The following is a 27,792-nucleotide window of genomic DNA, read 5'->3' on the forward strand; positions in this document are numbered from 1 at the left end:
GCTAACTGACCAAAAAGGTGCATTATTTTATGTGTAGGATATACTGGGAAGTGTGGCTGAACTGACAATGACTTATATAGCAACTATTTCATCCGTATCGCGGAAGTATACATTTCAGCACCCCGTGGATGGACCGCAGTTGCATAGGACAGTTTTCAGAATTGCCATTTCTACAAGCATCGACTGATGGTGACTCAATGTTGTTGCTAGCAAATCGCGTGACCAGTTATCAGTACTCAACTCCGCTTCAATATAAGAGAAGGAGTTCTGCATTCCTCAGATACGTTTACCGTGATTGCAGTCGCCGCTAACATTGCCTTTAAATTTCATCACGTATCCTCACCAACGGTAAACTCTGCATATGTCGGCTCAATCGGAAATAACCTTTACATTTATATTGCGCAATCTGTAAAGCCAGCGAAAAAGATTGAATAGAGACTTTTACCACCATGTAACAAAGGCATTAGACCAGGGAATTGATCATACGCATTACCTCCTGACATTTCTAGAGCACAGGTCTGCTATAAGCCATATCTAATTCAACTTGTATTGAATTATCAGGGAGCCCCTTGAACAAACAGTTTGGTTGTCGTTAACATTCCAATACAGGTTCCCACAGAGATATGCCTGATATGTCATTTTAAGGTAGATTTTTTTGCATCTGCCACCAGTGTATTTATATAATTTCTGTCCCCAAAACTGAAGTTTTATTTTTGAATATCATGTATCACTGATATTAACAATAGCCCACAAGCTTTACCATAGGAAATTATTAAAGTATGTAAAGATGTGAAACAATAATAAACTAACAAATTCATATATCTGTTATTAGTTGTGTATTGTGTATTCTCTTTGAGTAGATCTTTCAGTTTAGCCTGAGAGCCAGTCTGTTTGTGCCATCATGCCAACTCCTTGTCACCGTTTGGCTTGACAATGAGCAATGGAGTTGGCAGGAGAACAAACAGATCTGGGATCAGGCTACAGTACTTTCAGTACAGATTAGCCTGAGGGCAAGTGCATCTTCTGTCCTCAGTGTATCCACTAGAGGGCAGTATACAGCCTCAGTCTCTGTCACCTCTAAGAATAGCATCCACATCATCCTCTCACTCGCCATACATACAGCAGATCCCTCAGAGCTGGCATAGCCATGCAGACATACCAGTACCTACACATCTGTCACTGCCGACAACTGGCCTGCAGGCATTCATTCAGTAATACACTCGAGAGCAAGGTACTGAAGAAGCTATTAGAATGGAGTTGCCTAAATGCATTTCTGCCAATAGATTAGAGACTGGATTCATTCAGATCAAGTGTTAACCGGCGATAGCAGACACCCATAGCGGCTGTTTTGGCGCTGTTGGAAGTGGAACTGCATTGGGGCAAATGCTTTATATATACACACTAGATGACTGATAGGAGGCACTGTGTTGATCCCATCGTGCCTCCATCTTGGCTCTCCTCCATTGTAACATATTTTAAAACCTATGGAAATGCATTTATTAATGTCTACATACAATTTTGCCACATGTATTATTTTAAACACCTTAATGCACACTTTTAAATTATGTTATGTGAGCTAAACATACAAATAAAATAGAACATATAAAAACATTTTATTGTATTTCTGCCAAGTGACTGCACAGGCTGGTTGAATACATGAAATCCACTCTTGTACATAAAAATATGAGAATTTATTCATTAAAAATAAGTAAATGAGAATTTCTTGGTACAATCATCACATTAATTATTATCTCTGTCCCAAATGGCACCCTTTTCCCTATATAGTGCATAACTTTTGCCAAAGTCCCTTTGGCCCTGGTAAAAAGTGACTGCACAGGCTGGTTGAATAAATGAAATCCACTCTTGTACATAAAAATATGCAAATGTATTCATTAAAAATAAGTAAATGAGGCCTCGCGGGTGGCGCAGTGGTTAAGGGCGCTGGCAGCGCCAGCTGTGCTACCAGAGACCCTGGGTTCACGCCCAGGCTCTGTCGTAACCGGCCGCGACCGGGAGGTCCGTGGGGCGACGCACAATTGGCCTAGCGTCGTCCGGGTTAGGGAGGGCTTGGCCGGTAGGGATATCCTTGTCTCATCGCGCACCAGCGACTCCTGTGGCGGGCCGGGCGCAGTGCACGCTAACCAAGGTTGCCAGGTGCACGGGTGCCAGGTGACACATTGGTGCGGCTGGCTTCCGGGTTGGATGCGCGCTGTGTTAAGAAGCAGTGCGGCCGGGTTGGGTTGTGTATCGGAGGACGCATGACTTTCAACCTTCGTCTCTCCCGAGCCCGTACGGGAGTTGTAGCGATGAGACAAGATAGTAGCTACTAAAAAAAAAAAAAAATTGGACACCATGAAATTGGGGAGAAAAAGTGGCGAAAAAAAAAATATATATAAGTAAATGAGAATTTCTTGGTACTTATTATCTCTGTCCCAAATGGAACTCTATTCCCTATATAGTGCACTACTTTTTCCAATGTCCTTTTGGCCCTGGTAAAAAGTAGTGCACTAAATAGAGAGGGTGCTATTTGGCATGATGTTTTGGCATCACATTTGAACGAAACAAAAAGGTAATGCAGCTAGCGTCACACCGACACCGGAACGGACTGATGAACACTACCAATCAACACATACAGTGTTGACACAATCTGAAACAGGAAGTGTTCTGTGTTCAGGGCCAACACTGCTTGGCTGTTTCCATTACTATTGTATAAAAGAGTGTCACTTGACTCGGGACACATGACACGTATCAAACTATAAACAAGTCCTATATTTAGACCTGATTCATGTCTTTCCAGCTAATCAACAGACCTTGTCCCGCTGTGCGTGTCCTTGGATGTCAGCAAACCAAAATGGCAACTGCCTTGGAACGTCGGTTTGGCTGACGAGAGGAGAGCGAGTCAGTTTCATTTCCGGTCAATGACCGCCTGGTCCAGGTAGATGGTTTCCCCCAAAAGAGCACAAGTCGTGAGCCTTGGGCAGAAGCCTGGACCTGTATCGAGGCCTGGTAGACTCCTGGTAGGGCACTAGGTATACTACTGTGAAGAGGAAGGGGGATTCAGAAGCTTGATTTTGGTCCCGGTCAAGTGCAGTGGAGACTGAGGCTCTGTTTGTTTGGCACTAGAATAGCTTATCTCAGGTGGGGGGCACAAATCTGGATGGGAAGGAGGGAGGGAGGGCTGGGATGGAATGTTAGGGGAACAGGAATTATGGCTTTGGTACTGAGCCGGCAGTGTGGAGCGGGGGGGCTGGGGTAGCGTCCTAAATGGCACGCTATTCCCTATATAGTGCACTACTTTTTAAAAGTAGTGCTACATATTGAATAGGGTATAATTTGGCACGCTGACAGAGTCTGAGTAGTGATTCCAAAAAGCCAGGGGGAGAGTCTCAGACAGAGCTGAGTTTGACAAGGCCCCTGACAGAGTCCTCATGTAGAGAGTCCTGGCTGGCAGGGTCGTAGAGCTGGGCCGGGTTCATGTGTCCCCCGTGGGTCATGTGGGCGGGGCAGGGCAGAGTCAGAGGCATGGGGCCGGGCGAGGGCGTCTCCTCAGGGCTGACAAAGTGATGGTGGTGGCAGTGGGTGTCTGGGTCCCTCAGGGTCAGCATGTCCCCCGCACAGCCCAGGCCAGGCATGGAGGAGGGCAGGGAAGGCTGGCTGGGGGTCAGTGAGGCACAGGGGCCCCCCAGGGAACTCTTCCCAGGAAGAGTGGGTCCCTCTCCGCCCATCATGACAGGGTCGCTGTGGAGCAGAGGGGTAGCGGCAGCCTGCAAAACGAATTTGGTGCTCTGAATGCAGTGCTCTTGGTCACACTGAGGAGACAGGGAAAGTGACAGGAGATATAGATGAAGGTAAGTGAAGGGGAAAAAACAGTAGGAGAATGATATGTTTTTGAGGAGGGACAAGAAATACACACGTATAAAAAGGTTAACAGACAAAAGAGGAAGAAAGTTAGTGAAATAAGGTCTTCCATAAAACATCCCATTACTACAGACCCATTAGCATGTATAATCAACGTATACCTCATTCAACTCAAACAGGTGGTACTACCATGTCATTTCCGTTCAATTTACATTTTCAACACATTTTGAGATTGCCCAATGTTGCTTCATTTTTTCCCCCGAACATTTTCATAATCTCTGCACGGGCGTACGGCCAAAGTTACTTGTTCTCACAGCTGCCCGTTTCAAGCAAGGCTGTATGCAAATAAGGAACTAGCAGGAAGACTATGATTATTCTGCTTGAGATAAAAAAAAATGAAAAAAATGAAAAAAAAAAAAAAAGACTATTTGAAACCACTGCAGGGAGAGGATCCACAGACTGCAGGGGGATAATACACATCAGCATTCATCAGATTACCGACAGGTGAATTAAAATATGGATATATTTAGCTGGAGGGTGATAGGATTGCCTGAGAAGTGAGAAGTTACACCCCGATGAACCAATGAACACATTCACTATTAAATACTGCTCTCTGGATCACAGCATAAAGCCCACTGCGACCACCAGCAGAGAGAGAGAGAGAGCGAGAGAGCGAGAGAGCGAGAGAGCGAGAGAGCGAGAGAGCGAGAGAGCGAGAGAGAGAGAGAGAGAGAGAGAGAGAGAGAGAGAGAGAGAGAGAGAGAGAGTGAGGGAGAGAGAGAGAAAAGGGAGAGCAAGAGTGAAAAGGGAGAGAGAAGAGAGAGTGAGAGAAAAGGGACAGCGTTAGAGAGAAAAGAGAGCGAGAGAGAAAAGAGAGTGAGAGAAAAGAGAGAGCGAGAGGATAAATAGCGAACCAGAGAGAGAGGAGAGAGAGAGAGAGAGAGAGAGGAGAAAGAGAGAGAGAGAGAGAGAGAGAGAGAGAGAGAGAGAGAGAGAGAGAGAGAGAGAGAGAGAGAGAGAGAGAGAGAGAGAGAGAGAGAGAGAGAGAGAGAGAGAAAGGGGATTCTGAGCCCAATAATGACATGAATAGAGACAGATGACTGCTCTCTGTTGGTCGTAATAATAACACAGTCCAGTTCAAAGAGCCATTTGTAAGTGAGAGCACTTAAGTGAGTTGCTGACATCATAAGGGGAGTCCACTTTGAAATAACTTTCAAAGTGTTTCTCAGTGGTTATAAATACTGAAGTGCCAACTCAGTCCTGTGAAACAGTAAAACCACAGAATGCATTAAGAAAGTGCTCTCTCTCACTCTCCCGAACACACCCACACCCCCCTCTTCCTATTTCTCACACACACAACCTACCATGTGAGATTGAAGCTGGGTGGAGTTGTACATGCTGCTCCCGTTGGAGTGTGACACAGGCTGGGGTGTGTCTGGCTGGATGAAGCCTCTTCTGTCAATAAGACTAGAAATAAAAGACATGGCACATGAGCAGAGGTTTTGAAATGTGTGTGTACCTGCAAAAGTGTCTGTGTTCACGCTTAGGTGTTTGTGTGAGTCGGTTTCTCTGTGTGTGTGTGTGGGTGAGAGAGAGAGATAGAGAGTCTGCTTTGGTGTGCATGTGTGTAACTGCAGAGTGTTTGTGTGCTTGTACTTCGGTGTGTGTATCTGCCAAGTGTGTGTGTTGCCTTGGTGTAAGCATTCATACATGTGTGAAGCCTCCACACCCCATCTCTCCATGCATACCCACACACAGAGCAGATGGCAATCACCTGTCTACGGACAGAGAACAGTCACCTGAAATTCCCAGAGAATCCAACCCAATGTACAGTACCTACCTACTGAGCAAACCACACGCATACCTCAGCTATTATTGCGCATACCTCAGCTATTATTGCGCATACCTCAGCTATTATTGCGCATACCTCAGCTATTATTGCGCATACCTCAGCTATTATTGCGCATACCTCAGCTATTATTGCGCATACCTCAGCTATTATTGCGCATACCTCAGCTATTATTGCGCATACCTCAGCTATTATTGCGCATACCTCAGCTATTATTGCGCATACCTCAGCTATTATTGCGCATACCTCAGCTACTATTACTCATACCTCAGCTACTATTACTCATACCTCAGCTATTATTGCGCATACCTCAGCTATTATTGCGCATACCTCAGCTATTATTGCGCATACCTCAGCTATTATTGCGCATACCTCAGCTATTATTGCGCATACCTCAGCTATTATTGCGCATACCTCAGCTATTATTGCGCATACCTCAGCTATTATTGCGCATACCTCAGATATTATTGCGCATACCTCAGCTATTATTGCGCATACCTCAGCTATTATTACGCATACCTCAGCTATTATTACGCATACCTCAGCTATTATTACGCATACCTCAGCTATTATTACGCATACCTCAGCTATTATTACGCATACCTCAGCTATTATTACGCATACCTCAGCTATTATTACACATAATTCAGCTATTCCAAGCCAGATGTAACCCATTAATGTGATAGACCAGCTAATGAATCAATGACAATTGTTACTCTACCAGATGTTTGAGATACTGACTTGATTTTGTATCTGCGGGTAGTGTATGGAGTCAAATTTAGGCCCAAAAATAAAATTGACCCTAATGTAACTCCGTAGTTTTGGTATTGTGGTGTCACTGGGGAGAGAGCAAATGACTGAATGACATTATCCTCTACAGGAAGACCATTTGCGTTAAATGCAATAACCAACCATATGCTGTGGGGATGCTTACGGTGCATGTGCCCCAAATTGCACCCTATTCCCTATATAGTGCACTACTTTTGTCAAAAGTAGTGCACTACATAGGGAACAGGTTGCAATTTGGGGTGTAGACAATGTGCTGAGCTCATCCTAATAATGTGTAAGACAAGGCTAGTTCCAGCTCCCTCGAAAGAGGACAGAAACAGAGTGTACAGTAATTATTCCTGCCTGTGTGCACTGATGGATATCTTGATTGAAAGCGTTGCTCATTTAACAGTGGCTGACAGTTTGATTCACATAAGGGGAGCTCATTCTGTGGGTGCTGACTAATGCAGTAAGGGAGAGAAGAGGGGGAGGAGGAGGAAGGGGAGAGAGGCGGAGGGAGAGAAGAGGAGGAGGGAGAGGAGGAAGGGGAGAGAGATGAGGGAGAGAAGAGGAGGGGAGAGAGGAGGAGGAGGGAGAGAGAAGGAGGAGGAAGGAGAGAGGAGGAGAGGAGGAGGAAGGGGAGAGAAGAGGAGGAGGGAGAGAGATGAGAGGAAGATGGATATTTTATTTGATATTTTATTAGGATCCCCATTAGCTGTTGTGAAAGCAGCAGCTACTCTTCCTGGGGTCCACACATAACATGGCACATTACATAATACAGAACATTAATAGACAAGAACATTAAGGACAGAACTACATACATTTAAAAAATGCACACGTAGCCTACATATCAATATGTACACACAAACTATCTAGGTCAAATAGCAAGGTGGTGTTGCTTTATCAGTTATTTTAAACCACGTTTGCTGTTCATTTGAACAATATGAGATGGAAGGAAGTTCCATGCAATAAGGGCTCTATATAATAATGTATGCTTTCTTGAATTTGTTTTGGATTTGGGGACTGTGAAAAGACCCCTGGTGCATGTCTGGTGGAGGGGAGATGGGAGGGGAGAGAAGAGGAGGAGGAGGGAGAGAGATGGAGGGGAGGAGGGAGAAAGAGAGATGGAGGGGAGGGGAGGAGAAAGAGAGATGGAGGGGAGGGGAGGAGAAGAGGAGGGAGAGAGCTATAGGGGAGGAGGGAGAAAGAGAGATGGAGGGGAGGGGAGGGGAGGAGGGAGAAAGAGAGATGGAGGGGACGAGAGGAGGGAGGGGAGAGAAGAGGAGGCGGGAGAGAGATGATCTAAAACCCCTTGGATCTAAAGTTGAGCTACAGCCGTGACTGTGTTGCCTCTCAGCGCATACAAAAGTATGTGTTTTCATTGGACAAGTTTTAGGAAGTACCTCCCTGTTTCAAATAGTTTTCTCCTTACTGAACACGACCAGCCTTGCTGTTAGGGTTAGTTTGGCCATGGCAGACAGAGACTCACCTGGGTGGAAGAGGACCACAAAGGGCAGCACAGCAGTTGGTCAGGATGTTCCCGTAGCTGTAGGGGTTGTAGTTGTCCTTCGCCCGTTTGGTCGACCATGAGCCTTTAATCTGGAGGGGGAACATGACCCATCAGTCTAAAGGGAAGGGAACACTGCCCTACCTCGTTCGCAAACCAAGGTGCATAAATTGAGGAGCAAACTGAAGTGAAGAGGAAATTCAGAAACTCTTGGAGGACAGTGGATCTCGACAAATCACACCAGAGAGACAGTTCAGAAGGATGAGGGAGGATGTTCGAGTGTTCAATCTACCAGAACCTCAGCAGCGCTAGTGAAACAAATCACACCAGAGAGACAGTTCAGAAGGATGAGGGAGGATGTTCGAGTGTTCAATCTACCAGAACCTCAGCAGCGCTAGTGAAACAAATCACACCAGAGAGACAGTTCAGAAGGATGAGGGAGGATGTTCGAGTGTTCAATCTACCAGAACCTCAGCAGCGCTAGTGAAACAAATCACACCAGAGAGTTATTACATGGAGGACCAAGCGTGAAATGAGCCTTAATGAGACAGAATTTATATCAGCAGTCAAAGATGGAGAGAGCTGGATGATGAGAAGTGGTGTGTGTGTGTACTCACGTCCTCGTTGGTGGTCTGATTGGAGCTGATGAGGTAGGTGTGGAAGCCCGACAGGCCCATAATGGACCACACCGAGAAGAAACACACCAGCACCTCCAGCACAGTCATTCAGTTAAGGAAACGAGACCACCATCACTACAACAACTGGCACGTCGTCACGGTGACTGAGAGGTGGAGAGAGCTCTTCCATTTGACCATGGTAACGCACCGAGTGGGACATAGTGGTATTGACGACCAGAAGATTGTCGGGCCATTGGTTTACTAGGCAATGCAATCTACATGTGGTACGGCTCCATGAAATAACTGCTGTGTCCTCCGTAATGTCCCGAGACACTCCAGGCAAAGTGGATACATACCAACAATCGACTAACATACACATCTAACCCAGCGCACGTTCCACACACACACACACACACACACACACACACACACACGTTAATGCCTCTTTCCCTATCATTCGTTTAGTGTATTCCAGCCCATAGAGAGTGTGTGTGTGTCAGATTTGTTGCCTCTGCAGGAAGACAGGGGGCTGGCCTATGTGCAGTGTGATCAAGGCCCAAATTATGAGTGACAGGTGCTTGATTGTCAGAAAGCAGCGGGGTGGCTGGATGGAGACTACTGGAAAAGAGACAATGTGTCTGTCTGCTCCTTGATGGAATTGAAAAGAAGGGAGGGCAGCGTCTAGCTCTTCCCTCAAATCAAACTAAAACCTGTGCACAGAATTTAAACACCTCCTCCTGGTGTTTATCTCTTCTGATGTTGTGTGTACGTGTGCGTCACGATTTCCGGACATTTGAGAAATTTACCGAACCCATATGCATTGGGTGTGTAACCTGATTAGGGCGTCCACCCATAGTGCTCAGAATGACAGAAATCACATTCATATTACGGTAATTCATCTTAACATGGAATGGCGTTTCTGAATTCTGATGTGCACTTTGAAGATGTTAGAATAACTGTCCACATGTACTTTTCCTCAGCCAACAAGACGAGTAACGAACAGCAAAATCACTGGCTTATGTCAATCTACTATCCCCCAAAGTAGAAAAGCTTACCTATTCTATTAGTCAGCTTGTTGTTCTGCGCAAGAAAGAAACTCTGGGACAACAGACTCTGGGACAATAGATTCCAAATTCATACGACTAGTAGTCCTACACCAACAAAAAAAAAATGTACGCAAAGAGGCTGATGCAACAGATCAAAACCTTTAGTACAAAATGTTGATACACTATTATTTATTCACATTATAAGTGCAGCAATGTGCACAAGGCAGTAGGCTACACGCACATTTTCCTTCCATATTGTAATTAGCTGGAAACCGTAAATTGTCAAAAGCACATGCGAGCGGTTTCCTGTGACAGAGATGAAAGTACCTTTAACATGTTAGTCATTTAGCAGAAGCTCTTATCCAGAGCCACTTACAGGACCAGTTAGGGTTAAGTGCTTTGCACATACAGATTTTTTTCACCTCGTCGGCTCTGGGATTCGAACCAGCGACCTTTTGGTTACTGGCCCAAAGCTCTTAACCGCTAGGCCGCTTTTGTCAAAAACCGGCTATTACCGGCTAACGGAAACGTTGGTGTGTGTGTAGGTGTGATAACCAGTAGATTACTCCCACAGTTGGAAAGAGGGAGATGAGGACAGTGTCATCTGTCATTCAGAGAGATGTGTACAGTATCATCTCTCATTCAGAGAGACGAGGACAGTATCATCTGTAATTCAGAGAGATGAGGACAGTATCATCTGTCATTCAGAGACACGAGGACACTTATCACAGACATACAGACAGAAAGACAGACACACTCTCCCCCAGTGAAAGGATATCTGGCAGGGCTGTCTTTGAGTGCGCTGAGGAAGCCTGTCCGGTTGGATCCTGCAGAGAACAGAGAGAGCACAGAGAGAGAGAGCAGAGAGAGCTTGTTGGTAAAAAGTGGAACATCCAAAGTCTCACTGAGCACCATGATGGTGAGCTAGTCAGTACACAGCATTACTTCACATACCTGAAGCTACTCACACTGACTCACTGACTGCACCTGGGAGAGTAACTGATGCTAGTCACACTGACTGACTGACTGCACCTGGGAGAGTAACTGATGCTAGTCACACTGACTGACTGACTGCACCTGGGAGAGTAACTGATGCTAGTCACACTGACTGACTGCACCTGGGAGAGTAACTGATGCTAGTCACACTGACTGACTGACTGCACCTGGGAGAGTAACTGATGCTAGTCACACTGACTGACTGACTGCACTTGGGAGAGTAACTGTTAACCCACTGTTCCTAGGCTGTCATTGAAAATAAGAATTTGGAGCTGATCCTAGATCAGTACTTCTCCTCTGAGAGGCTTGATATATACGGCCCCTGGTCTGCTGACTGATCTGTGGTGTAAAGTGTCACAATGCTCTGTCTCCCCACAGAGAGAGAGAAGCCATGTCACCAGCTTTGCTGACAGCCAGCCTCCGCTGGGGAGCAGGGAGGGAGGGGAGGGGCTGATCGATGTCAGAGCCCATCTCATCCATTACAGAGATGAAGTGCCCTATGAGGTAGTGTTGCTCAGGGCTAGAGGCTACTAGAATGTGTCAGGATAGGACAATTAAGTAAAGAGGTCTAGGGCAAAAAAAAGATTGATACCTATAAGAGAAATACCAATATCTTGTTGATATTTTGTTTGATATTGTGTTTATCTCAGGGCATCACCACTGTGTGTCACTCACTCAGGATGACGTGTGTAATAACGAAGGCGAAGATGAAGACGGTGAGGAAGGAGAGGGACAGGATGAAGAGGTAGAAGAAACGGTAGTTCCTCTTCCCAACACAGTTCCCCACCCAGGGACAGTGGTGGTCAAAACGCTCTGCAGAGAGAGAGGGGGGAGAGTGAGAAAGAGGGGAGAGAGAGGGGAGATGGAGAAAGAGGGGAGAGAGAGAGGAGATGGAGAAAGAGGGGAGAGAGAGAGGAGATGGAGAAAGAGGGGAGAGAGAGAGGAGAGGGAGAAAGAGGGGAGAGAGAGAGGATAGGGAGAAAGAGGGGAGAGAGAGAGGGAGAAAGAGGGGAGAGAGAAAGGAGAGGGAGAGGGAGAAAGAGGGGAGAGTGAGAGAAACAGAGAAAGAGGTGAGTGAGAAAGAGGGGAGAGAGAGAGAGGGGAGAGAGAGAGAAAGAGGGGAGAAAGAGAGGAGAGAGAGGGGAGAGGGATAGTGAGAAAGAGGGGAGAGAGAGGAGAGTGAGAAAGAGGGGAAAGAGAGGAGAGGGAGAGGGAGAGGGAGAAAGAGGGGAGAAAGAGGGGAGAGAGAGAGGAGAGTGAGAAAGAGGGGAGAGAGAGAGGAGAGGGATAGTGAGAAAGAGGGGAGATAGATGGGAGAGTGAGAAAGAGGGGAGAGAGAGAGGAGAGGGATAGTGAGAAAGAGGGGAGATAGAGGGGAGAGTGAGAGAAACAGAGAAAGAGGTGAGTGAGAAAGAGGGGAGAGAGAGAGAGAGGGGAGAGAGAGAGAGGGGAGAGAGAGAAAGAGGGGAGAAAGAGAAAGAGGGGAGAAAGAGGAGAGAGAGGGGAGAGGGAGAGAGAAAGAGGGGAGAAAGAGAGGAGAGAGAGGGGAGAGGAAAGGGAAACAGAAAAGTGTAAAGAGTGGAAGAGAGAATTAAAGGGGAAGAGAGAGGGAAGAGGGTAAAATGAAATAAAAAGTGGAAAGAGATGGGGAGAGTAGATGGTTTAAAAGTCATACATATGGAACAGCCATGTTCCCACAGTCTGAGTGAGGTCCAGGTCTACTCCACTCACCTACACAGTTGTCACACAGGCTGCAGTGTGAGGCCCGTGGGGGCCTGAAGATCTTGCAGGTGAAGCAGTACTTAAGCTTGACCGTCTGCCCGTTGATGACCACTTCTCTGATCCTCGGGGGCGGCCTGTACCCTGGACCACTGGGGCCATTAGAGGCGTCTGAAGAGGACCACACAAGACCTAGTTAGATTTAGTTCACAAGGGAAGCATATTCCTTTGTTTTCCTATGTTGGATATCCAGTGCAGTCTCAGTGTCACGCCCTGGCCTTAGTTATCTTTGTTTTCCTATGTTGGATATCCAGTGCAGTCTCAGTGTCACGCCCTGGCCTTAGTTATCTCTGTTTTCTTTATTATTTTGGTTAGGCCAGGGTGTGATATAGGTGATTTATGTGTTTTGTCTTGTCTAGGGGTTTTTGTAGATTTATGGGGTTGTGTTCAGTTTAGTTGTCTAGGTAAGTCTATGGTTGCCTAGATTGGTTCTCAATCAGAGGCAGGTGTTTATCGTTGTCTCTGATTGGGAACCATATTTAGGCAGCCATATTCTTTGGGTATTTTGTGGGTGATTTCATTTTTTAGCCCCTTTTCTCCCCAATTCTGTGGTATCCAATTGTTAGTAGTTACTATCTTGTCTCGACGAAGGTCAGCGCGCCTCCAACCCGGAAGCCAGCCGCACCAATGTGTCGGAGGAAACACCGTGCACCTGGTGACCTGGTTAGCGCGCACTGCGCCCGGCCCGCCACAGGAGTCGCTAGTGCGCGATGATATCCCTACCGGCCAAACCCTCCCTAACCCGGACGACGCTAGGCCCAATTGTGCGTTGCCCCATGGACGTCCCGGTCGCGGCCGGCTGCAACAGAGCCTGGGCGCGAACCCAGAGTCTCTGGTGGCACAACTAGCACTGCCATAGACCACTGCGCCACCCGGGAGGCCCCTCTGTATCTTATTTCTAAAAGCACAGCCAGTCTGGTAAGAGCCAGATACGAACTCCTGTATCCAAGGGGGCTCTGGCTCTGTTTTTATTTCCCTGTTCCCTGTAATAAACAAAATAAGTCACGCAATCACATCAACAGTATAGGCTTTCACAGTCAGCACATTTTACTGGCTTCCTCACTGATGCAATTTACAGCAGCAGGCACCTGGGGCACGGTGGCACAGTGTTTACTTGACATTACATTATTCATCTGCTCTGCAGGACCTAGCACTCATCACACACACACACACTGCATGCTCTTCCTGCTTGGAGATGGGGGGGCACACCTAATTGATCCAGAAAAAGTTATTTATTAGTCTCAGTGTGGTCTGGGGGGGGCGAGGCTCCTGGTGGGTGGGGGCCAAAGGGACGGCCCTGCAGCCCTGCTCATCACTCACTCTGCATCACTGCCTTGGATCATTGTTTTCATACACTGCATCATTCCTTGTTAACATTTCATCACACTGTACCACTGGTTTATTGTCCGAGGGCCCTCACCTCCAGGGAGGAGGTGAGGGCCCTCGGAGTGTGGTGTCAGGAAAATAACCTCACACTCAACGTCAACAAAACTAAGGAGATGATTGTGGACTTCAGGAAACAGCAGAGGGAACACCCCCCTATCCATATCGATGGAACAGTAGTGGAGAGGGTAGTAAGTTTTAAGTTCCTCGGCGTACACATCACAGACAAACTGAATTGATCCACTCACACAGACAGCATCGTGAAGAAGGTGCAGCAGCGCCTCTTCAACCTCAGGAGGCTGAAGAAATTCGGCTTGTCACCTAAAGCACTCACAAACTTCTACAGATGCACAATCGAGAGCATCCTGTCGGGCTGTATCACCGCCTGGTACGGCAACTGCTCCGCCCACAACCGTAAGGCTCTCCAGAGGGTAGTGAGGTCTGCACAACGCATCACCGGGGGCAAACTACCTGCCCTCCAGGACACCTACACCACCCGATGTCACAGGAAGGCCATAAAGATCATCAAGGACAACAACCACCCGAGCCACTGCCTGTTCACCCCGCTATCATCCAGAAGGCGAGGTCAGTACAGGTGCATCAAAGCTGGGACCGAGAGACTGAAAAACAGCTTCTATCTCAAGGCCATCAGACTGTTAAACAGCCACCACTAACATTGAGTGGCTGCTGCCAACACACTGACTCAACTCCAGCCACTTTAACAATGGGAATTGATGGGAAATGATGTAAAATATATCACTAGCCACTTTAAACAATGCTACCTAATATAATGTTACATACCCTACATTATTCATCTCATATGTATATGTATATACTGTACTCTATATCATCTACTGCATCTTTATGTAATACATGTATCACTAGCCACTTTAACTATGCCACTTTGTTTACATACTCATATCATATGTATATACTGCACTCAATACCATCTACTGTATCTTGCCTATGCCGCTCTGTACCATCACACATTCATATATCTTTATGTACATATTCTTTATCCCCTTACACTTGTGTCTATAAGGTAGTAGTTTTGGAATTGTTAGCTAGATTACTTGTTGGTTATTACTGCATTGTCGGAACTAGAAGCACAAGCATTTCGCTACACTCGCATTAACATCTGCTAACCATGTGTATGTGACAAATAACATTTGATTTGATTGATTTGATTTGATAATATAAATGGAGTGTATAAACGTTAAAGATCCCTCCGCCATTTCCTGGTTGCTATAAATCTAATAGTTTCAGTTTATGTAACAAAACAAGCAAGGATAGTGTAGAAAACCATTCTACCATCTAAACCGCTGTGAAATATATTTTCCATAACCAAAATATTGTATTTTCAGCTGTTTGAAGCTGGTGTACAAAATCAAAAGTAAAAGATGCAAAACCTAAACTTAAGAATGGGAAGCATAGAAATAGCGCACATAGAACATATTTACTGTTTCTTAGACTTGCTTTAAATGAGAGTGACAGATCTATAACAACTATTTCTATGTGAATTTTGTCGGGTTAAGTTAAATATTGCAGATGTACCTATCAAGTTTCAGGGGACAACGGAGTATCAATGTGGTGAACATCTATTGGATTGAGGTTTAGCCTCAATATTTAACCACGACTTTGTGCATATGAAAAACAAGACATTGACAGTGGCGGTGACAGTAGCGTGGGAACAGAGCATACATTAAGTATATTGCGGAAAGGGAATGAGATCACTTGCAATCACATTCACGTCATTCTTATACACAGAGGATTGTGAATGCATTTAACAACACGACTCCTGCTGAAACAGTGCAGGAATGATGAGAAGTATATATAAAAAGGAGGAGAGAGAGAGAGAGAAAGACACACAATGAGAGAGAAGCACAGCAGACATCAGAAAGAATGCATTGTGGGACTGCAAGTTGTGGGAAGCAGCAAATAAAGCAGCTTAGAATTGAAAACACATCGAGCTGCTCCAGAGCTAACATTCAGGAGCGAGACTGAAGAAGCGTGGGAGAGAGAAAGACAAAGCAGTAGTTTGAAGGTGTTTAGGTTACAAGGGCTAGGTTGTGAAACAGACAACAGGACTACTTCTCCATAAGTTCACTGCTTTTTCAGTGCAGGCCTGTAATATTACTTTCATCAACATTTAATAAACAAAATATAATTCTCGGGCCTCCCGGGTGGCGCAGTGTTCTAAGGCACTGCATCGCTGTGCTACCAGAGACTCTTGGTTTGAGCCTAGGCTCTGTTGCAGCCCGGCCGCGACCGGGAGGTCCATGGGGCAACGCACAATTGGCCTAGCGTCGTCCAGGTTAAGGAGGGTTTGGCCGGTAGGGATGTCCATGTCTCATCGGTCACTAATGACACCTGTGGCGGGCCGGGCGCAGTGCACACTGACCAGGTTGCTAGGTGTACGGTGTTTCCTCCGACACATTGGTGCGGCTGTCTTCCGGGTTGGATGCGCGCTGTGTTAAGAAGCAGTGCGGCTTGGTTGGGTTGTGTTTCGGAGGACGCATGGCTTTTGTCTCTCCCGAGCCCGTACGGGAGTTGTAGCGACAAGACAAGACAGTAACTACTAACAATTGGATACCACGAAATTGTGTATAAAAATAAATAAATCAAATGTAATTCTCGTTTATAGGTATTGTTTGTAGGCACGATTTTGACGACAGCTGGCACCAATTTCCTGTTTGTAGAGTTGACTGTACAGTCCAGAACCTCTAGATCCTTTAATACAGGATGTGCAGATGTTATTTCTAGACGTGCATCACATAGTGACTGGCCACAGACACTAAACAACCAAACTGAGTAAATATAACAGAATTCTTTCCACCCTTCCTCATCAAATGTATACAACAGTGTTGAGGTGGGGAGACGTAGGTTGTGTCCCAAATGGCACCCCATTTCCTATATAGTGAACTACTTTTGACCAGAGCCCTATGGGGACTGGTCAAAAGTAGTGCATTACATGAGGAATAGGGTGCCATTTGGGACGCATCATGAAACGTTTTCTCTCCTGCTATAAGAAATCTGGAGTTAGATGCAGAGCAAGCAACGCCCAAATTTGCTCATTCTCTCAGTAATGACTCTTTTGTGATTGACAGGTCTGTTCCAGAATGCTGTATTCACAGGGAAAAACACAGTTCTAAATATACATTGATTGTTCGGTCTGTATAACACATGATTGTTCGGTCTGTATAACACAGGTTCTCGCAGTGAACATCCCTGACTCATTCTTCTTGGTTTGCATTGGATTGGGCGTCTCATAACAAAGGGGAACAAGTGTCTTGCACCCCTGATAAAGGAGGGTTGGTTCCCAAATGGCACCCTATTCCCTACATATTGCACTACCTCAAACCAGAGGCCTATGAGTCCTGGTCGAAAGTATTGCACTAAAAGGGAATATGGTAAAACATTTGCGGCACGGCTGACATCTTTTCTAAATCGAACTCTAAAATTAGTCCCTTAAAATCAGGTTGTTTGGACAACATGCCATTGTGCTCAGGGCAAAGCACCTCTCAAAGCTGATGTCATCTCTGAACACCTTATCATCTCACTGGCACGCACACACAGGCGTTTAGAGGGCGGCACGTGATTGGCTCGATCCACGCCATTTAATAGAGGTCGGGTGAAGTTCACGTTGATAACAAATCTATCTGCCTCATTAGCGGGACACAAACAAAGGAGAAGCAGCCACCTCAGAGTTCTGCCTCAGCAAAGTCCCAAAATGCACCCTACTCCCTACATAGTGCACTACTTTTGACCAGAACCCAATTTTGGACTGTTAGAAAACCAGGTGGTCTCCATAGTTACCAATCTGTCTCTCCAGGTCGGCAGCCTCGTCGGGTGTGGCACGGGGCAGGACTCCCGGGTCACTGAAGCTGGCTCTGAACAGCATCCCCAGAACAAAGACAAACAGCACCCCTCCGATCACCGGGATGGCCGGGGTCAGGTTGGACGCCAGGAACGGGCAGCTGGAAGATGGGAGGAATGAAAATAATTAGGAATGGGAAAGCATGTAGCTAATTTCCCCTCCCCAACATCAGACACCCCCTAACTTCGGACACTCTAGCAGTTGGATGATTAAATCACCTCGAGCGCAACATGTAAATGGCCTGGAAAATAATAGTACGTTTTGTGACTAAAGACACCCTTCTAGCTAGCTGACCACTGATTTTAATTGTAGTTTATGTAAGTTTTCAGAGTTTTCAAAAAGGTTATGTAGAGGTCTGTAATTTTCATCATAGGTACACTTCAACTGTGAGAGACGGAATCTAAAACAAAAATCCAGAAAATCACATTGTATGATTTTTTAGTAATTAATCTGCATTTTATTGCATGACATAAGTATTTGATACATCAGAAAAGCAGAACTTAATATTTGGTACAGAAACCTTTGTTTACAATTACAGAGAACATATGTTTCCTCTAGTTCTTGACCAGGTTTGCACACACTGCAGCAGGGATTTTGGCCCACTCCTCCATACAGACCTCCAGATCCTTCAGATTTCGGAGCTGTCGCTGGGCAATACGGACTTTCAGCTCCCTCCAAATATGTTCTATTGGGTTCAGGTCTGGAGACTGGCTAGGACACTCCAGAACCTTGAGATGCTTAGGACACTAAACTAAACAACTATTATCTGTTTAGTGTCCTAAGTTTTCATAACTGTGACCTTAATTGCCTACCGTCTGTAAGTTGTTAGTGTCTTAACGACCGCTCCACAGGTGCATGTTTATTAATTGTTTATGGTTCATTGAACAAGCATGGGAAACAATGTTCAAACCCTTTACAATGAAGATCTGTGAAGTTATTTGGATTTTTATGAATTATCTTTGAAAGACAGGGTCCTGAAAAAGGGACGTTTTTTTGCTGAGTTTATATATATATATATATATCGTGTGTGTGTGTGTGTGTGTGTGTGTGTGCATGTATATATTTACACACACACACACTTTGTGGGACACGCTGTATATTGTAAAATTTGAATGCGTGACAGACCACGCATTTAATATCCAACTTTTTACCTAAATTATTCATACTCATTTATATGTTTGTATTAAACTGTTATTTACTTTCTCAAAACATAAGAATTATCTGTAAAACAAATAATGATACAATATTTGGTTACAACACTCAAGAAGGTGTTGGTGAAGAAACATTTTTAAGAGTCTACAGGAGGGCCCACCAGGCTACGCAATGAAGACTTGACAGGGAAGTCATTTTTTTTAACCCGAAGGCTAGCCAACTAGCCAACTATCTAGTAACCCCTTGGATACGTGGTTGGTGTCTCTTTTTTGAACAAAATTAAACAAATATATCTTATAACTGAACAAAATAGTAAGGTGGCCAATAACTGGGGACCGTATGCCGATAATACGGGACGCATTTTTGTCAACCGCTTATCAAAAAGCTGATAGTAGTAATACTTCCACTGAAATGTCAAACATGCTAATAGCTAACCCGTTTTTACGGCACCAATAATCACAAAACATTGATGGCTTGATCACAAGATAACACTGTTGAAGGTATTTCTTAAACGCTGTTGAATATGTCAATAATATGAGTTGCTACGCTAGGTGTAGTTATTAGCTGGTCTTAGTGTAGTCTCTGTATATGGGTGGGTGGAAAGTTCACAACTAATAAAACTGTTAGGATAAACAGGAATGTGCACACACACACATAATTATTTGATTAACTTGTAACAACAAAGTCACTTAAACCATGCCTAGTGTTTTGTTCATGAACAGATGTTGGTTAGCACTACTGTACTGTCTGTCCTCTGTCCCTAACATCATTAGATGACAAGACTGGGGCCGGGGCCAAGGAGGAATGGCCTTCCTGGAAAACTTTCTGTGGCACTATTCAACACATCCCATACGGCTCTGGGCAAAATTAGTGCACTATATAGGGAATAGGGTGCCATTTGGGACGTATCCACTGACTGAAATCTACTGGCCTATTTCCAAGCATTTTCCTCGACTGGCATCTGTGACAAAAGCATGAAATGAAAGGTATGCTTTCATATTTATTTTTACATTATTTCTACAAATGAACAGACACTCCATTCTTCTCTTCTCATAGCCTGGGTCTATAGCAGCAGACGATTTTCCCGATAGGGATCCTTTTTTCGTACCCCCCATGTCAATTGAACTTATCCCAGAGGCTGCTCCAAGACGCCGCCAGTGGGAGAAGAGGTATTCGGAGTCTGACTCAGGTGCCGTGCACATCATCCACGGCTTCAGAGTATATTACTCGCTAATGTTCAGTCTGGACAATAAAGTAGACGAGCTCAGGGCGAGGATCTCCTTCCAGAGAGATCAGGGACTGTAACGTACTCAGTTTTACGGAATCATGGCTCTCTCGGGATATACTGTCCCCGTCCATACAGCCAGCTGAGTTCTCAGTACATTGCGCAGACAGGAATAAAGAACGCTCCGTGAAGAAGAAAGGTGGTGGTGTATGTTTCATGATTAACTACTCATGGTGTGATTGTGATGACATACAGAAACTCAAGTCTTATTGTTCACCTGACCTAGAATAACTCACAGTCGTGTATATACCCCCTCAAGCCGATACCATGACGTCCCTCAAGGAACTACACTGGACTTTATGCAAACCACATATCCTGAGGCTGCATTTATTGAAGATGGGGATTTTAACAAATCAAATTTGAGGAAAACTCTACCGAAGTTCTATCAACACATTGACTGTAGTACTCGGTCTGGAAAAACACAATCACTGCTACTCCCCCTTCCGGGATGCCTACAGGGCCCTTTGCTCCTCCCTTCCTATAGGCAGAAACTCAAACTTGAATTACCCAATAAAACACTGGTTTCACCAATCGGAATCCATGCTTCAAGATAGTTTTGATCACGCGGACTGGGATATGTTCCGGGTAGCCTCTGAGAATAACATTGAGGTATACATGGACACAGTGACGGAGTTCACCAGGAAGTGTATAGGGGATGTTGTTCCCACCGTGACTATTAAAACCTAACCAAATCAGAGACCGTGGATAGATGGCAGCATTTGCGCAAAACTGAAAGCGCAAACCACCGCATTTAACCATGGCAAGGTGACTGTGAATATGGTTGAATACAAACAGTGTAGTTATTCCCTCCGCAAGGCAATCAAACAGACAAAACATCAGTACAGAGACAAAGTGGAGTCGCAATTCAGACACGAGGCGTATGTAGCAGGGTCTACAGACAATCACGGATTACAAATTGAAAACCAGCCACGTTGCAGACACTGACGTCTTGCTCCCGGACAAGCTAAACACCTTCTTTACCCGCTTTGAGGATAACACAGTGCCACCGAAGTGACCCACTCCCAAGGACTGTGGGCTCTCGTTCTCCGTGGCCAACATGAGTAAGACATTTAAGTGGTTAACCCTAGCAAGGCTGCTGGCCCAGACAGTAGCCCTAGCCGCATCCTCAGAGCATGCACAGACCAGCTGGCTGGAGTGTTTACGGACATATTCAATCTCTCCCTATCCTAGTCTGCTGTCCCCACTTGCTTCAAGATGTCCACCATTGTTCCTGTACCCAGGAAAGCAAAGGTAACTGAACTAAATTATTATCGCCCTGTAGCACTCACTTCTGTCAGCATTAAGTGTTGAGAGGCTAGTTAAGGATCATATCACCTCCAACTTACCTGACACACTAGAACCACTTCAATTTGCTTACTGCCCCAATAGATCCACAGACAATGCAATCGCTATCGCACTGCACACTGCCCTATCCCATCTGGACAAGAGGACTACGTTTGTAAGATTGCTGTTCATTGACTATAGCTCGGCCTTCAACACCATAGTACCCTCCAAGCTCACCATTAAGCTCGGGGCTCTGGGTCTGAACCCAGCCCTGTGCAACTGGGTTCTGGACTTCAGACGGGCCGCACCCAGGTGGTGAAGGTAGGAAAACACCTCCACTTCACTGATCCTAAACACAGGGGCCCCACAAAGGGTGTGTGCTCAGCCCCCTCCTGTACTCCCTGTTCACCCATGACTGCATGACCACGCACGCCTCCAACTCAATCATCAAGATGGCAGATGACACAACAGTAGTAGGCTTGATTACCAACAATGACGAGACACCCTACAGGGAGGAGGTAAGGGACCTGGCAGAGTGGTGCCAAGAAAATAACCTCTCCCTCCACATCAACAAAACGAAGGAGCTGATTGTGGACTTCAGGAGACAGCAGAGGGAGCACGTCCCTATCCACATCAACGGGACTGCAGTGGATATGGTGAAAAGCTTCAAGTTCCTTGGTGTACACATCACTGACAATCTGAAATGGTCCACCCACACAGACAGTGTGGTGAAGAAGGCGCAACAGCACCTCTTCAACCTCAGGAAGCTGAAGAAATTCTGCTTGGCCCCTACGACCCTCACAGACTTTTACAGATGCACAATTGAGAGCATCCTGTCGGGCTGTATCACCGCCTGGTACGGCAACTGCACCAAGAGGGTGGTGTGGTCTGCCCAATGCATCACCGGTGGCACACTGTCTGCCCCCCAGGACACCCACAGCACACGATGTCACAGGAAGGCCAAAAAGATCATCAGGAACATCAACCAAACGAGCCAAGGCCCGTTCCCCCCGCTATCATCTAGAAGGAGAGGTCATTACAGGTGCATCAAAGCTGGGACCGAGAGACTGCTTCTAAACAGCTTCTATCTCAAGGCCATCAGACTGTTAAATAGCCATCACTAGCCGGCTACTACCCGGTTACTCAACCTTGCACCTGAGAGGCTGCTGCCCTATCTACATAGACATGGAATCACTGACCACTTTAATAATGGAACACTGTTTACATACTGCTTTACTCATTTCATATGTATATACTGTATTCTATTCTACTGTATTTTAGTCAATGCCCCTCCAACATTGCTCGTCCTAATATTTATATATATTCCTTAATTCCGTTTAGATTTGTGTATTGTTGTGTATTGTTACATATTACTGCACTGTTGGAGCTAGGAAAACAAAATTTCGCTACACCCACAAAAGCATCTGCTAATTATGTGTGCGACCAATAACATTTGATTTGAATTAGAAAAAGGATTGGGAAGAATCATGTCCATGTAATCCGTTAATATTTTGGTGGGCACAATATCCAATCAAAATCTCTTAACCTCACGTCTGTTCCCTAAAGTCTTCTATGGGTTGTTACAATATTGGACATCAAGATCTCCATGATTTAATGAGTGAGGCATGTTGAGCGCAGGTTTGAGTAATTGGTTTCAGGTTATAGTCTAGGCATAAAACTACATTAAATATTTTATGGTATTAGCCATGAAGTGAAATACCATGCTTTTATTCACTTAGCATAGTCAGTGTGAACTGATATGAGATCTGTATGGCTGCTACCTTGGCTCTGTGAGGCAGCTACGCTGGAATTGAATTAGACTGAAACTCAGATCTTATCAGTTCGTCATGCTGGGATTGGAAATAGATGCAGCAAGTTTCCAAGTAGTCCTGTTTAAAAAAATTCTACCATTGTAGACTAGAGGAGGTTATCGGTCAATGTTGTTGTTGGCATTGTAGAGAAAACATGGATAATTGTCAGAGGGCTCGATTGGAGATCTGGCACAGTGGAGGGAAAGGTTGGGGTAGGGTCATGGTAGCGTGATTCTTTCACTCTACCTGCACTTCACTATCCCACTGCCTTTAGAAATATACGGACTATGCCCTTGGTAAAGACTATAGAATCTGGATAGTATTGGATACTGTACTGAAAAAAAATGTCTGAATGAAAGCTTGAAAGGTAGACTAGCAGTTAAGAGGGTAGGCCCAGTAACCGAAATGTCGTTGGTTCAAATCCCCGAGCCAACTCTGTGAAAAATATATGTGCCCTTGAAGAAGGCACTTAACCCCTAATTGCCCTGTAAGTCACTCTGGATAAGAGCGTCTGCTAGATTACTAAAATGCAAATGTAGGAGATGTGTAAACATTCAGGCATGAGTTTCTCATTTCAATTTCTCAGGCTTTGTACAAGGCAATGAATAACCAGAAGTTGATCCATTCCAAGGTTGAATCACGACACAATTCGTCCTTGTTATGTTTCATTCATTGGACCATTTGTCCAATGTTTCCCAGGCAAATCCCAGAGCATGTTGGACTATAAATGGATGAATGTTTTGGCTGTAGTTTAGAGATGCTCTCCGTTCTGGCTAGAGGAGTGCAATTACTTTAGTCTTATCTTTAGTCAAACACAACAAACAGACAAAGTCTGAGTCTCAAATGGCAACCTATTACCGTTGTAGTGCACTATATACGTAACAGGATGCAATTTGGGACGGAGACCAAATCAAACTAGAACAATTGGTGACTCTTCTCCAGTTGCCTTGGAGATGCAGGCTGTTGGTTCGACAGGACACAAAGAGCCTAAGAGGAAACTGTTACCATGGAAACGGGAACACTGGGGTGTCATGTTTTGGAAGGTATGGAACGTGGGAGGAATGAAAGGCAACAGAGAAGGAAAGACGGGGGGGGGGGGGGGGGGGGAGATGGGTAGACTGACCGGAAAATATATGTCAGTCATCTCCCAGTTTTCTCTTTACATATTAGGATCGGTGTCACTCTCAAATGAATGAATTTGCATGTCATAACAGTGGGCCTATATGAGCTGTCATTCAAATGTATAATTGAAGACATCTGCATATCTGACTGACTTACATTTGTGGCATTTCATCACTCAATGAATAGCCTAGGCCATTGAATTACAGGCTTGTCTGATTAATGACTAAGATGGAAATGTTCAGGCTGATACACTAAGCAAATCCCAAAAGTTTCTGAATTTGAACCCATCTTGATTGCAAGATTGAAAGATTGCAATTATATAAACCTTTAAAAATGACCCTTTGAAAACCTGCAGAAGCTTAGAGAGCCACAAAAAAAATTCAGACCTTCAACGTGCGAGACAGGATCCCAGAGGATGACTATGAGACTTGCTGACTAAGTTGAAAGGATGGTTTGTCCTGTACCCCCGACCCTGCGGACTGCACAACCATCACAAGACCTCCTTGTGTTCATATTTCTCAACAGCATGTGGAAAAATGCCCTGGAAAAACCAAATGAAATACATCAGCCCACCAAGGAATGCATTCACCTGACCCCAAAATCAAGTAACTCATTAGTCATTACTATCACAAATATCTTTCCTGACCAATGAGGATTGAGAACCATTAAGTTCCTGCAATGTTTGGAGCTCTGCTCACCCAAAGTTTGACACTTGACTGAGTGGAGTAAATTTCATCTGCTTGGCGAAAACTAAGCTCTGTGACCATATGGTTGGGGGGGGGTTCGTTCCACCTAGAAAAGCACAAAAAAAATGGATTTCGACACCCTCCATCTCAGATTGTTCTCAAATGTTTCTGTTGTTAGAAACAGATATAATTAGCATTCCTGCAACATTATTTTGTTGAAATATAACTTGATATCTGAGAAATTAAGCTAATTGATTGAACCCAAATTGGCCATTTTAATTTATAGGATTAATATAATATTCAATAAATATAGTACCGAACATCCAACTTGGATCAAACTTTATTTCTAAGAATGAATTAGACATGAGGAATCCAAAGAAATAGCCAAAAGCCACCCATGGACCCCCTACAACCTACGCCAATCCTACACCAACAACGAGTATAAAGTATCAGTTCACTATGTCTGACAAGTAGTATGGAGCTGCGGCTCAGAGTATTGTTTCTTCATCCTATGTATTGTGTTCCCAGTGAATTTGGTGTTGTTTTTTTCCCCTGTTCAGAGAAATGAGTCATTGAAGTTGTTAGGTTTATGTTCCATCCTACATCCTGATACTGTACACTTGTTGTTGGGGTGGTATTGGTGTGGGGTGTCCCCCATGGGTGGCTTTTAACCCTTTATTTGGATTCCTCATGTCTTATTCATTGTTAGAAAAAAAGTTTGGTCCAAATCGTATGATAGGCACTATATTTACTGAATATCACAAAATTGAAAATTTGGGCACAATCAATTAGCTTAATTCCTAAGAGATCAAAATATATTTAAAAATAATTATGATGCAGGAATGCTAATTTTACTACAAAAAGTATTTCCAAACAATCTTAGATGGTTGGTGTCATGGTTTTCTGAAATGATATGGAACGACCAGGGAAAAAGAGTCTAGACAATATTCTCTCTTTATTTATTCATTTTATTTAACTAGACGAGTCAGTTAAGAACAAATTCTTATTTACAATGAAGGCCTGCCAAAAGGCAAAAGGCCTCCTGCGGGGACGGGGGCCTGGGATTAAAAAATAATAATAAATACAATATAAATATAGGACAAAACACACATCACAAAAAGAGAGACAACACAACACTACCTAAGACAACAACATAGCAAGGCAGCAACACAACATAACATCATGGTAGCAACACAACATGGTAGCAGCACAAAATATAGTACAAAAATTATTGGGCACAGTCAACAGCACAAAGGTCAACAAGGTAGAGACAACTATACATCACACAAAGCAGCAACAACTGTTAGTAAGTGTCCATGATTGAGTCTTTGAATGAAGAGATTGAGATAAAACCGTCCAGTTTTAGTGTTTGTTGCAGCTCGTTCCAGTCGCTAGCTGCAGCGAACTGAAAAGACGAGTGACCCAGGGATGTGTGTGCTTTGTGGATCTTTAACAGAATGTGACTGGCAGAATGGGTGTTATATGTGGAGGATGAGGGCTGCAGTAGATATCTCAGATAGGGGGGAGTGAGGCCTAAGAGGGTTTTATAAACAAGCATCAACCAGTGGGTCTTGCGACAAGTATACAGAGATGACCAGTTTACAGAGGAGTATAGAGTGTAGTGATGTGTCCTATAAGGAGTATTGGTGGCAAATCTGACGGCCGAACGGTAAAGAACATCTAGCCGCTCGAGAGCACCCTTACCTGCCGATCTATAAATTATGTCTCCGAAATCTAGCATGGGTAGGATGGTCATCTGAATCAGGGTTAGTTTGGCAGCTGGGGTGAAAGAGGTGCGATTACGATAGAGAAAACCAAGTCTAGATGTAACATTTTATTTTGGTATACGTGTCATTAGTTTTCAAGATATATAACTTTCAAAATAGAGAAAGAGCCATTATACCTGCTTTATTAAAAAAGTAAATGTTGAAGGTCTCTGCTTGAAAACTATCTTGAAAACTTGATTGCTGACATGAAACATTAAACATTTTGAGACTATATCACCAATGAACTAATGAAACAAATACCTAAATATAGTTTTAGGGTTAAATTTCCTTTAAGTGTGGCACACTTAGAAACTTTGGCACTCTTTTAAAAACGACTGTTCACACCTGTAAATGATGAGATCTTGCATGAGCTACTGTAGTGTAATTTGCACTTACTCGAATGCGAAGAAAAGCCCGCTGGTGACCATGATGAGGATCAGGGTTAGGTAGAAGACCCCAGTCTGTCTCGCCATCATGACCCTTCCATTACAGTAGAATCTATTTCGGCCAGGGAAGATCTGCCACTTCCTGCGGGGAGTCCTCTTCTTTTTGTGCCCCGAGGTCTCCATAGACGATGAGTTGCGCGTGCAGATCGGATTATACTGACATTCTCGCACCGGCTCATCAAGTCCGAGATGCATCTGTAAATAGTGCACCTTGCAAAACAATACAAAGAATTCAGGGGCAGCTGATAAATGGGGTTAAAGACGTGCTCCGTGCTTGTTCCTGATCCTTTGGCACAGTGATGATGTAATGCTGTCAGAAAATGTCAATTTCTGTACAATACATTGCAGTACAAAACAAAAATTCTTAAATACTTTAAAAAATAAGTTTCATTTTCTGGACGTGCATCCTCCAGAATTTGATCAGCTATACCACTTTGTCAGTGTGAAAATAAACATAGCCTGAATTGTTTGAATAACACTTCCATTGTGTTTTTGAAAACTGTAACTGTAGCCACTAGCGAGGCGTTACTGGCCAGATTTATGTAAACACAATGCAATCA

At 44.6% G+C, this 27,792-nt stretch overlaps 1 protein-coding gene across 1 annotated transcript; it reads right to left on the reverse strand.

Moving 5' to 3' along the window:
• Window positions 1-1,667: 1,667 nt before the first annotated feature.
• Window positions 1,668-27,478, reverse strand: LOC110529453 (palmitoyltransferase ZDHHC14). The gene is made up of 9 exons (XM_036984837.2): window positions 27,183-27,478; window positions 17,620-17,780; window positions 12,373-12,531; window positions 11,317-11,454; window positions 10,424-10,472; window positions 8,600-8,702; window positions 7,965-8,074; window positions 5,223-5,325; window positions 1,668-3,809 (listed from the first exon to the last, which is right to left on the reverse strand). The coding sequence occupies exons 1-9, from the start codon at window positions 27,425-27,427 to the stop codon at window positions 3,387-3,389; spliced, it is 1,491 nt and encodes a 496-aa protein (XP_036840732.2). The 5' UTR covers window positions 27,428-27,478; the 3' UTR covers window positions 1,668-3,386.
• Between the last annotated feature and the right edge of the window lie 314 nt (window positions 27,479-27,792).

The sequence above is a fragment of the Oncorhynchus mykiss genome, chromosome 8, assembly GCF_057628025.1.
Source record: "Oncorhynchus mykiss isolate SJ-2025 chromosome 8, ASM5762802v1, whole genome shotgun sequence".
In the NCBI taxonomy this organism is placed as follows: domain Eukaryota; kingdom Metazoa; phylum Chordata; class Actinopteri; order Salmoniformes; family Salmonidae; genus Oncorhynchus; species Oncorhynchus mykiss.

Bases quoted from the DNA above. Each gene is read 5' to 3' on its own strand.
- LOC110529453 (XM_036984837.2), bottom strand. From the start codon at position 27,427: ATGCATCTCGGACTTGATGAGCCGGTGCGAGAATGTCAGTATAATCCG. The intron at 17,781-27,182 runs GTAAGTGCAAAT...CCCATCTTCCAG, and splicing joins GGGCTTTTCTTCGCATTCGA to CTGCCCGTTCCTGGCGTCCA. The intron at 8,075-8,599 runs GTGAGTACACAC...TTCCCCCTCCAG, and splicing joins ATCAGACCACCAACGAGGAC to ATTAAAGGCTCATGGTCGAC.